This window comes from Phocoena sinus, chromosome 13 (assembly GCF_008692025.1).
Source record: "Phocoena sinus isolate mPhoSin1 chromosome 13, mPhoSin1.pri, whole genome shotgun sequence".
In the NCBI taxonomy this organism is placed as follows: Eukaryota; Metazoa; Chordata; class Mammalia; order Artiodactyla; family Phocoenidae; genus Phocoena; species Phocoena sinus.
Genome location: NC_045775.1, coordinates 18,735,055 through 18,747,669, shown reverse-complemented (window position 1 = coordinate 18,747,669; position 12,615 = coordinate 18,735,055). Strand labels below are relative to the sequence as shown.

General features: G+C 42.1%; 1 protein-coding gene and 1 pseudogene across 9 annotated transcripts in view; both read left to right on the top strand.

Annotated features, from left to right (window-relative positions):
* ITSN2 (intersectin 2) overlaps positions 1 to 12,615 on the top strand; it is a 173,313-nt gene that overhangs the window by 141,397 nt on the left and 19,301 nt on the right. For all 9 annotated transcript variants that reach the window (XM_032652403.1, XM_032652396.1, XM_032652398.1 and 6 more), the window contains 3 exons: positions 1,344 to 1,450; positions 2,719 to 2,902; positions 12,345 to 12,443. In XM_032652403.1, coding sequence (XP_032508294.1) covers positions 1,344 to 1,450; positions 2,719 to 2,902; positions 12,345 to 12,443 — 390 coding nt within the window. The remainder of the gene's footprint in view (positions 1 to 1,343; positions 1,451 to 2,718; positions 2,903 to 12,344; positions 12,444 to 12,615) is intronic.
* On the top strand, positions 6,977 to 9,028 carry LOC116764126 (annotated as a pseudogene).

Sequence of the window (12,615 nt, the reverse complement as noted above, 5' to 3'; positions counted from 1 at the left end):
TCTCACCCTCTGCTTACCTCACTGAGGCTGGCGCAAAGCAGGCAGATAGAACAAATAAACAGTAACATAAATTAATCAGCGAGTGAAAGAACCGACATCAGACGCTTTCCCTGTCCTTCAGGAGCAACCTCAGAGCAGGTCGACCTTGTTTCCAGGGCTCTCTCTCACAGGAGTGTCCAGACATCTTCAGTCTGATTCTGGAACCGTAGAGGTTTAGAGACGTTAGTTCATAGCACTTTTATCTGAGTTCTCTGAATCCAGGTTCAATTCAATGCAGTAAGTAAACATTAATTTAGAACAGTTTCAATGGAGGGTAATGTCATGTGTATTTTGGAGAGATTTCACTTGAGAAGAGTTGTCTCAGATGACTTCACCATTTCCTTAAGGCTTTTAAAGTCATTCCCTAGTTGTTTAGTGGAAACTTGAACTTAGAATCAAAAAGTTGTTTTAGTTCTGGCTCCTCCACGTTCTAGCTTTGTGACCTTGAGCAAATTACTCTCTCAGCTTTTATTTCTTCGTGGGTCAATTGGGAATAATAATACCTGACTCAGCATGACCTACATCATCTATGAAGTTAATTGAGAAACCCACACACACACGTGTGCATGTATGCACACACAAGCATATGCATGTATGTGCATATCAGAACTTTGTGAAACCTTAAGTGCTACAGATTACCAAAGTGTTATCATTTAACCCCTGAAATCCACATGTGCTTGGTGGCCAGTCTTGAGGATAGGATAAGGCATCACTCTTTCTTCTGGTGCACTTCTCACAAACTGCTTCCAGACCCCTGAGGTGCTCAGCCTGACAACGGCCATGCTTCCTCAGTTCTGCAGGCTCTTCCAGTGTGTGGGTGCTTTATGCCCGTGGTTTATTTAACCTGTATAACACCCTGAGGAGGTAGGTATGAGAATCTCCTCTTCTTGATGAGACTGCTGGATTCAGTCCTTAAAATCAGCCCTGATAGGAGACGAAATAGCAAAAAGGGAAATTTTGCAATTTAAAAGTCACAATATGTTTATTTAAAAGTGCCATGATCTTCCTAGTTTTAGTGTATGAAGATAATGTTTTGTTTTTTGCGGTACGCGGGCCTCTCACTGCTGTGGCCTCTCCCGTTGCGGAGCACAGGCTCCGGACGCACAGGCTCAGCGGCCATGGCTCACGGGCCCAGCCACTCCGCGGCATGTGGGATCCTCCTGGACCGGGGCACGAACCTGTGTCCCCCACATCAGCAGGCAGACTCTCAACCACTGGGCCACCCGAAGATAATGTGTTATTTAGACCACACAGCCTGTGTACTGCACTTGAGCTGACTTCTTTCCCTTGTGTTCTGAATTTAGGTTTTTCAGAAACGAATGGCAGAACCAGGTTTTCTCACTGAAGGAGAAACGGCCTTGATCTTTGTTAACTGGAAGGAGCTCATCATGTCGAACACGAAGCTGCTGAAGTGAGTCGTGAGCATCACCTGTTGTTGCAGCAGACGTCCCCAGCCCCAGGGCTGAGCCTCATACCTAACTCTCTGCAGCCAGGGCTGCTTAGCAAAGAACTTTCACTGTCTTCTGTTCCCTCGGGCTTTTTTTTTTTAATATAAATTTATTCATTTTATTTTTGGCTGCGTTGGGTTTTGGTTGCTGCGCACGGGCTTTCTCTGGTTGCGGTGAGCAGGGGCTGCTCTTCATGGCGGTGCGCGGGCTTCTCATTGCAGTGGCTTCTCCTGCTGCAGAGCCTGGGCTCTAGGCGCGCAGGCTTCAGTAGTTGCGGTGCACGGGCTTAATAGTTGTGGCTCACAGGCTCTAGAGCACAGGCTCAGTAGTTGTGGCGCATGGGCTTATTTGCTCTGCGGCATGTGGGATCTTCCCAGACCAGGGCTCAAACCCATGTCCCCTGCATTGGCAGGCGGATTCTTAACCACTGCACCACCAGGGAAGTCCCTCCCTCAGGCTTTTAATTTTATCATCATTTTATGAAATGCTAACTCTGAAATGCATAATTATTGAAGTAAAGAAATATAACAAAGAAAATATTTGATTAAGCAAAGGAAAAGTTAAACCATTAAACAAACAATATATCAACATATGGTTCCAAAATATACTTGACTCTGCATCAGATAGAGTCAGGAGAGAAGCTGCAGCTCATGGCCTAGACACAACTGGCTGGTCTGGCACTCTCCTAAGTCCAGTGTGAAACTCCGTTCCCTGTGGTGATTTTCTGTCCCTTACTCCCGTGAGGACAGGCTCCTGTGGGGAGGCATGGGCAGTCCCAGCGCTTGCTGCCTCTCCGCCCTCCTTGGGGCTCAGCAGCTCTCTGGGAACAATGCCGCCTCCACACGTGGCCTCTGTGGGCTCCTGCTCCCTTTTTGCCCTTACAGAGGGTGGAAATTTCTTTCTTCTTGGTTCAACTGAAAACAAGTTAGAAAATTTTCAAAAGGAACTTTGCTAAGATACTAAGCTGAATCCAAAACAATTCCCAAGACCTAGGAACACCCAAGTGCACACACTTCATTTTCTTCTTCTTTCTAGCAGCTCACCCAGGTTGGCTGGGTGGGCAGGGCTTTAAGCCCTCGCTGCCTCCTCCTCCTGACTTTTCCCTCACGGTGCCAGAGCTTTTTAGGTAACTCACTGGTTGTCATTACCGTTAGTCTCGCAAGGTATTCATCCTTCATTTGTGAAGCACATTCAGTTAGAAATGGGAAGTGAGAGTGTGTGTTGGTTGCAGGGCCTTGCGAGTACGGAAGAAGACCGGGGGTGAGAAGATGCCCGTGCAGATGATTGGGGACATCCTGGCAGCTGAGCTGTCCCACATGCAGGCTTACATCCGGTTCTGCAGCTGTCAGCTGAATGGAGCAGCTCTTTTACAGCAGAAGACAGATGAACATGCAGACTTCAAAGAATTTTTAAAGGTAACTCCATTCGGGGAATGTAGGCAGGTCAGCCTTGTTCTGAGCCAGGAGGCAGGGGTGTATGGTGGCATGGTGGGGAATCTCAGCAGTGGAGAAGGCCATCTCCATCACCTTCCAAAGGAAACACAGATATGGCAAAGAATTTTCTGACTGCTTTGAGTTGCCTTTCATGTTGAATTGATTTTTCTTGGCACTGGGACCATGATTTTGCCCATCTTAAATAGCAGAGTGTCTTTTTAAGCCTACTTACATAAATCAGCTACTTTATACTCCAGAAAAGTCCAGAATGTCACTTTCTTAATTTTGTAAATTATATTTATTTTATACCCATCTTATTCCAGAAGGAATATAAACTAGCTTACTTAAACGTATAAAATGCAACAAGATAAAATAAAATTTAAAATAAGTGGATGGGGAGTTCCCTGGTGGTCCAGTGGTTAGGATTTGGTGCTTTCACTGCCGTGGCCCGGGTTCAATCCCTGATCGGGGAACAGAGATCCCACAAGCTGCATGGTGTGGCCAAAAAAAAAAGTGTATGAATAACATGGGACAAAAGGAAATGAGAGTAGGAAAGAAAATGGTGACACCAGGAACTAGGATAATAAATAAAAAGCGCATCTGTGATCCTATATGTATTTACAAGAAGTGTAGGCAGCTGTCATAAAACCTTCCAGAAACCAATGAGAAGACAGAAAACAATTGGTTCCATGATGCCATGGTCATAAATTAAAAACAAGCAGCTGGTAAGGAGAAGTAACGCTAGAACTGTACTCAGGAAGTACACTGTGTGTATACTCACTGTGTATAATATAGAGTTGGCAGCAGCCTTACGGTGATAACCAGTGAGCCTCAGATGTCCGGCTACATCATAATAGAAAATCACATTCTGATGAGTCATTTTTATGGATGTTGTTCAGTAATAGAAATATTACTAAACATGTTAAAATGGTGAGGGAAATGAAAGACAAATCTGTTTTCTTGGTTTTTTTGCATTTTTTGTTGTTGTTGTGAAGTACTTTATATTGGGATATATTATACAGCCACAGTAGTACTTTATGGGAAAGTGCATAATTTTAATATTTTTATTATCAGAAAAGAATGGAAAAATCAGCATAAAATATAAGATATATAGGCAGAGGATAAAATTCTAAGAGGAAAATAGAGGAAGTAATAAAGATAAAAGCACAAACGATATCAATATGTCTGCAAACAGGTACAGTGAAAAGAACCGATAAAATACAACTCCACTAAATCTAATAGAAAAAGAGGGAAAAAAACACAAGTAAAAACAAGAATAGATACAAAGTTATTTCTTAAAAGTGTATATAATTCAAAATATATGCTAATAAATATGAAAACATTAACAAAACCTGTAGTTTTCTATTAAAGTTTGAAAACTGATTCAATAAGAGTAGAACATCTAGAGAGAGTCAGGCTCGTGCCATCTTGCCCCCACCATCCACACCCAGCCACCCTTTCCCTTTAGACACTCTCAGCCCCCCACCCGCCCCTTTCCAAGCATGTCTCGGGCCACCGCCGCCAAAACCGCACCATCTCTACCCGCACATTCTCTGTGCGGGACGTGCAGCCGGGTCTACAAGTATTCTTAGAGCATAGATGAGCTATCTGGAAGAAAGCCAGCAAGTGACCTGTCCATTTAAGCCACAGATGAATAATACTGCAGCCAGCCCAATGTCTACTGCCACTTCAAGTAGTGGAAGAAGTACAGGGAAGTCTATAAGCTTTGCAGCAGAATTGCAGAGTATGATGTTTTTGCTTACAGATTAAAAACTTGAACATAGACCTGAAACCATAAAACTCCTATAAGAAAAAAAAAAAAAAACTCCTTTAAGAAAACATAGGTGGTTTTCTCTAGGTGATTCTAGGAGGCCTCTTCATGAAATGGCAGTTTTGGTAGAAGATGTAGTACACACTCAGTTAATTTACATCCCGTGTGGCTGACAGGGTCTTGGTGCTCTGGCCTGGTGTCAGGCCTGAGCCGCCAAGGTGGGAGAGCCGAGTTCAGGATATTGTACCACCAAAGACCTCTCAGCCCCATGTAATATCAATTGGTGAGAGCTCTCCCAGAGATCTTCGTCTCAACACTAAGACCCAGCTCCACTTAACAGCCAGTAAGCTACAGTGCTGGATGCTTCATGCCAAACACCTAGCAAGACAGGAACACAGCCCCACCCATTAGCAGAGAGGCTGCCTAAAATCATTCTAAGTTCACAGACACCGCAAAACACACTGCCACATGCAGCCCCATCCACCAGAAAGACAAGATTCAGCCCCACCCACCAGAACACAGGCACCAGTCCCCTCCATCAGGAAGCCTACACAAGCCACTGACCCGACCTCACCCACTGGGGGGCAGACACCATAAACAACAGGAACAACGAACCTGCAGCCTGTGAAAAGGAGACCCCGAAGGGGTCATAAGTTACACAAAACGAGAAGCCAGAGAAATATCCAGCAGATGAAGGAGCAAGGTAAAAACCCACCAGACCAAACAAAGGAAGAGGAAATAGGCAGTCAACCTGAAAAAAAATTCAGAGTAATGATAGTAAAGATGATCCCAAACCTTGGAAATAGAATGCAGAAAATACAAGAAATATTTAACAAGGACCTAGGAGAACTAAAGAGCAAACAAACAATGATGAACAATACAATAAGTGAAATTAAAAATTCTCTAGAAGGAATCAGTAGCTGAATAACTGAGGCTGTAGAACGGATAAGGGACCTGGAAGGTAAAATAGTGGAAATAACTACCACAGAGCAGAATAAAGAAAAAAGAATGAAAAGAATTGAGGACAGTCTCAGAGACGTCTGGGACAACATTAAACGCACCAACATTCAAATTATAGGGGTCCCAGAAGAAGAAGAGAAAAAAAAAGGGTCTGAGAAAATATTTGGAGAGATTATAGTTGAAAACTTCCCTAACATGGGAAAGGAAATAGTCAAGTCCGGGAAGTGCAGAGTCCCATACAGGGTAAATCCAAGGAGAAACATGCCAAGACACATATTAACCAAACTATCAAAACTTAAATACAAAGAAAAAAATATTAAAAGCAACAAATAACTAATAAGGGAATCCCCGTAAGGTTAACAACTGACCTTTCAGCGGAAACTCTGCAAGCCAGAAGGGAGCGACAGGACATATTTAAAGTGATGAAAGGGGAAAACCTACAACCAAGATTACTCTATCCAGTAAGGATCTCATTCAGATTCGACGGAGAAATTAAAACCTTTACAGACAAGCAAAAGTTAAGAGAATTCAGCACCACCAAACCAGATTTACAACAAATGCTAAAGGAACTTCTCTAGGGAGGAAACACAAGAGAAGGAAAAAACCTACAAAAACAAACCCAAAACAATTAAGAAAATGGTAATAGGAACATACATATCGATAATGATGTTAAATGTAAATGGATTAAATGCTCCAACCAAAAGATGTAGACTGGCTGAATGGATACAAAAACAAGACCCATATAGATGCTGTCTACAAGAGACCCACTTCAGATCTAGGGACGCATACAGACTGAAAGTCTGGGATGGAAAAAGATATTCCATGCAAATGGAAATCAAAAGAAAGCTGGGGTAGCAGTTCTCATATCAGATAAAATAGACTTTAAAATAAAAACTATTACAAGAGACAAAGAAGGACACTACATAATGATCAAGGGATCAATCCAAGAAGAAGATACAACAGTTGTACATATTTATGCACCCAACATAGGAGCACCTCAATACATAAGGCAAATGCTAAAAGCCATAAAAGGGGAAATCGACAGTAACACAATCATAGTAGGGGACTTTAACACCTCACTTTCACCAATGGACAGATCATCCAAAATGAAAATAAATAAGGAAACACAAGCTTTAAATGATACATTAAACAAGATGGACTCAATTGATATTTATAGGACATTCCCTCCAAAAACAACAGAATACACTTTCTTCTCAAGTGCTCATGGAACATTCTCCAGGATAGATCATATCTTGGGTCACAAATCAAGCCTTGGTAAATTTAAGAAAATTGAAATTGTATCAAGTATCTTTTCCAACCACAACGCTATGAGACTAGATATCAATTACAGGAAAAAAAACTGTAAAAAATACAAATACATGGAGGCTAAACAATACGCTACTAAATAACCAAGAGATCACTGAAGAAATCAAAAACTACCTAGAAACACCGTCCTCAGGCTGACCATGGTGGACATTTTGAGGGCAGCTGATCTGCAACCTGTGTGCCCCGCACCACTTCCTGTGGAAGCTTGAGCCAGCTGTGTAGCTTTCTCCCTTTGTCTCATAACCATGTCCACCAATAAGAATTCTAATTCACCAGCTGCCCGCCTTAACAGATTCAAGAACAAGGGGAAAGACAGTACAGAAATGAGGCAGCACTGAATAGAGGTTAATGTGGAGTTCCGGAAAGCTAAGAAGTATGACCAGATGCTGAAAAGGAGAAATGTGAGCTCTTTTCCAGATGATGCTGCTTCTCCACTGCAGGAAAACCACAACAACAAGGGCACTGTAATTGGTCTGTTGATGACATTGTCAAAGGCATAAATAGCAACAATTTGGAAAGCCAGCTCCAAGCTACTCAAGCTGCTAGGAAACTGCTTTCTAGGGAAAAACAGCCCCCCCCCACAGACAGCATAATCTGGGCTGGTTTGATTCCAAAATTGTGTCCTTCTTGGGCAGATCTGATTGCAGTCCCATTCAGTTTGAATCTGCTCGGGCCTCACTAACATTGCTTCCAGGACATCAGAACAGACCAAGGCTGTGGTAGATGGAGGTGCTATCCCAGCATTCATTTCTCTGTTGGCATCTCCCCATGCTTACTTCAGTGAACAAGCTGTATGGGCTCTAGGAAACATTGCAGGTGATGGCTCAGTTTTCCGAGACTTCGTTATCAAGTATGGTGCAGTTGACCCACTGTTGGCACTTTCGGCGGTTCCTGATACGTCATCTTTAGCATGTGGTTACTTACATAATCTTACCTGGACACTTTCAAATCTTTGTCACAACAAGAATCCTGCACCCCCCTTAGATGCTGTTGAGCAGATTCTTCCTACTTTAGTTCGTCTCCTGCATCACCATGATCCAGAAGTTTTAGCTGATACCTGCTGGGCTATTTCCTACCTTACTAATGTTCCAAATGAACGGATTGAAATGGTTGCGAAAACTGGGGTTGTACCCCAACTTGTGAAGCTTTTAGGAGCTACTGAATTGCCAATTGTGATTCCCACGCTAAGAGCCATAGGGAATATTGTCACTGGGACAGATGAACAGACTCAGGTTGTAATGGATGCAGGAGCACTTGCCGTCTTTCCCAGCCTGCTAACAAACTCCAAAACTAATATTCAGAAGGAAGCTATGTGGACAATGTCAAACATCACGGCTGGCTGCCAGGACAAGATATAACGAGTCGTAAATCATGGATTCGTCCCATTCCTTGTTGGCATTCTTTCTAAGGCAGACTTTAAGACACAAAAGGAAGCTGTATGGGCTGTGACCAACTATACAAGTGGCGGAACAGTTGAGCAGATCGTATACCTTGTTCATTGTGGCATAATAGAACCATTGATGAACCTCCTAACTGCAAAAGGCAACAGAATTATTCTGGTTATCCTGGATGCCATTTCAAATATCTTTCAGGCTGCTGAGAAATTAGGTGAAACTGAGAAACTTACTATAATGATTGAAGAATGTCGAGGTTTGGACAAAATTGAAGCTCTACAAAACCATGAAAATGAGTCTGTGTACAAAGCTTCATTAAACTTGATTGAGAAGTATTTCTCTGTGGAAGAAGAGGAAGATCAAAATTGTGCCGGAAACTACCTCTGAAGGGTATACATTCCAAGTTCAGGATGGCACTGCTGGGACCTTCAGCTTCTAGATTGTACCTCTGAAGCATAAAGTTGTTTGTTGTGTACTATGTTTGGTAGAAGTTTCTCTTACTGTTTCTCTACTAAGAACTCTTTTTACATGTGGTTTGTTATTGTAGCGCTTTTTACAAAGAAACTATGCTTGAACAGTTCCAAACTGTACATACTATATGAAGCTTCTTCTCTCAATGGGTTTCTTATTTCTATGTGGGATTTCATATCTTGCAGTGTCCTGTAAATAAAGATTAAATTCCACCGTTTTCTTTACTTCAAAAAAAAAATTACATAGAAACAAATGACAGTGAAAACTCGATGACCCAAAACCTATGGGATGCAGCAAAAGCAGTTCTAAGAGGGAAGTTTATAGCAATACAATCCTACCTCAAGAAAAAAGAATAATGTCAAATGAACAACCTAAACTTACACCTAAAGCAATTAGAGAAAGAACAACAACAACAAAACCCCCAAAGTTAGCAGAAGGAAAGAAATCATAAAGCTCAGATCAGAAATCAATGAAAAAGAAATGAAGGAAACAGTAGGAAAGATCAATAAAACTAAAAGCTGGTTCTTTGTGAAGATAAACAAAATTGATAAACCATTAGCCAGACTCATCAAGAAAAAAAGGGAGAAGACAAATCAATAGAATTAGAAATGAAAAAGGGGCTTCCCTGGTGGCGCAGTGGTTGAGAGTCCGCTTGCCAATGCAGGGTACACAGGTTCGTGCCCCGGTCCGGGAAGATCCCACATACCACGGAGCGGCTAGGCCCAGGAGCCATGGCCGCTGAGCCTGCGCATCTGGAGCCTGTGCTCCGCAGCGGGAGAGGCCACAACAGTGAGAGGCCCGCGTACCGCAAAAAAAAAAAAAAAAAAAAAAATGAAATTGAGCTATTTTGTGGTGAGATGGATGGACCTAGAGCCTGTCATACAGAGCGAAGTAAGTCAGAAAAACAAATACTGTATGCTAACACATAATATGGAACCTAAAAAAACAAAAATGGTTCTGACAAACCTAGGGGCAGGACAGGAATAAAGACACAGATGTAGATAATGGACTTGAGGGTGTGGGAAGGGGAAGGGGAAGCTGGGACAAAGAGAGTGGCATGGACATATATACACTACCACATGTAAAATAGATAGCTAGTGGGATGCAGCTGCATAGCACAGGGAGATCAGCTTGGTGCTTTGTGACCACCTAGAGGGGTGGGATAGGGAGGGTGGGAGGGAGACACAAGAGGGAGGAGATAAGGGGATATATGTATACATATAGCTGATTCACTTTGTTATACAGCAGAAACTAATACAACATTGTAAAGTTAACTATACTCCAATAAAGATAAAGTTAAAGAAAAATAGAAAATCTGAAGATAATATTAAACAAGGGAAAAAACTGAGTAACCTACCCCAAAAGAGGACATAGTTTCACTTGATGGATTTAATGGTGAATTCTTTACAACAATAAAGGAATAGATTATTCTATTTTATATAAACTGTTACAGATCCCAGAAAAAAATAGAAAGCCTACCTAATTCATTATATAAGACAAAAGTGACTCTAACGCCAAGGCTCATTTGTGTTTAATTACAAAAATGAAAAAAAAAGTTACAACCCAGTATCTTTTATAAATATAGTTGTTAAAATCTTAATTAAAATAACAGTGAATAAAATTAAGCATTACATGAAAAGAAGAGTCTGTCATAACGAAATAGGATCAATTCCAAGAGGCAACACAGTTTCATGCTCAGAACAAGACAGCCTTCAGAATTGGACTGCTCGGGCTGAAATTCCAGCCCCATCATGGTCCACTGTGTGACCAGGGCAAGTTTCTTAACATTTGGTGCCTTAAAGTCCCCTCATCTCTCACCTGGAGATAATCAGATAATACTTTTAAAGTACTTGAGCACAGAGACCAACACATAGTAAGCATTCAATAAATGCTAATTTTATTTATTTAGCTTATGATGATCTCAGGGATGTAAAAATGGTTCAGTATAAGGCACTGAGGACAGAACCCTTCAGTTGGTGGGAGGCAAGGTGTTGCCTAGAAATGAACTAGAAGAAACATAGAAAGAAACCAAGATCACAGAAACAAACATTAATCAGAATAACTACATAAATGTGGAATTATGAGTATAGGTGAACATTTTAAAATAATAGTAGAATTAAATATAGGACATTTACCTTTTAAAGCATAGTAAAAGGTTTAAAATTTTTTCAAATAGTAATAAAAATAGGAATTTAAAAAATAGGATGTAAATAGGACGTCAGTGTCACCACAACTGTAACAATAGCAAAAATAAGAAGTGTTTAGTCTCATAATGAAAGGCATGGTGTTGCTTACATTAAAAAGCAGATCTAACAAGCTGTGTTCTAGAATGTTACTTTTTAAAAAGACTCAGAAAATATAGAAATAAATACCATGAAGATGCTTATCTTAGAAATATATATATATATATATATATATATATATATATCCAAAAACAAAAGGAGGGGGTAATTTTAATATCCCGTAATGGGAAATGATCAGGTAAATTATAGTAAATGTGTTATTTTTCAGTCATTAAAATGATCATATTAGAGTACTAGCTACTCTGTTAGGTCCTGTACTAGTCCTAGGAGTAGAAGCAAATAAATGTGGTCCTAGGCATCCTGGAGTTAACAGTCTGAGTGGGAGTTATAGAGACACCTCATATGTGATGCCTCTACCTGTGTTACCCAGTCCAGATGTGGCACGATGATAAAGGAAGCCTTGGGGGCTTGAGAAGGATCACTGAAAAGGAGGGGAGGCGTGAAGAAGGGGAGAGCCTGGACTGAAGGAGGCTAATCTGAGTCTTCAGAGATGAATATGAATTAGCCAAGTGAAGGAAGAGCAGAAGGGACATTGTGAGCCTGGCTCATAGCAGGTGCTCAGTAAATGTATTGTTATGAATGAAGCAGGGTGATGAGCAGGCAGAGATGGGGGAGATCAAGAGCTACTTAGAAGACAGACTGGCATCAGTGGTAACTCCTAGGTATGTGTGGGGGAAGGTGAGTGGGTGAAGAATGGTGCTACCAACTCTGATAGGAATAGGGGTAGAAGAGGATGCTTTTATGAGGGAAGACAAGGACTTCACTTGGGGGTATGCTGTGGTATTGAGGTGCCTTTGGGACATCCAGGTGAGACGGAGAGTAATTTGGCAAGTGTAGAGCTCCACAGCTGGTCTGGTCACACTGTGGGGCTCAGTCGTGTGGGATCTTGGGCAGAGGAGAGGAAAGGAGTGAGGAAGACTGAGAGGGTCAGTGGGCTGGGAAGACAGTCTGGTTCCGGAAGCAATGGGAGGGAGGGATTGCACAGGCTGTCAGATGCACCTAAAGAACTGAAAGCATCCACTGGCTTTGGCGCATGAAGTGGGATATTCTTGCTGTTAACCTGATACGTATCATTTTGGATCCTGAGTTTTTAAAAGAAGTTAGAAATCTAAAAGGTGGTCAAAGTCAGGAGAATAGCCAGTGTTTCCTTGTTTTCCTCAGGCTATGATTTCCTCACAAGCCTCTCAATTATTTTGTAGAGGCTGGCATCTGACCCTCGATGTAAAGGAATGCCCCTTTCCAGCTTCCTGCTGAAGCCCATGCAGAGGATCACCCGCTACCCCCTCCTCATCAGAAGTGTAAGTGCCCGGCTGGGAGAAGCAGGACCCTTTGAGGTTCACAGAGGCTGATAGGGAGCCTCCAGATACACCAGCCACCCACCACATGGTCCGACTCCACTGTCTGGTGGACCAGGCACCGTGTGTGTGTGCGCGCACACGCCCGTGGACACACATGCAGTCTGAAGGGATA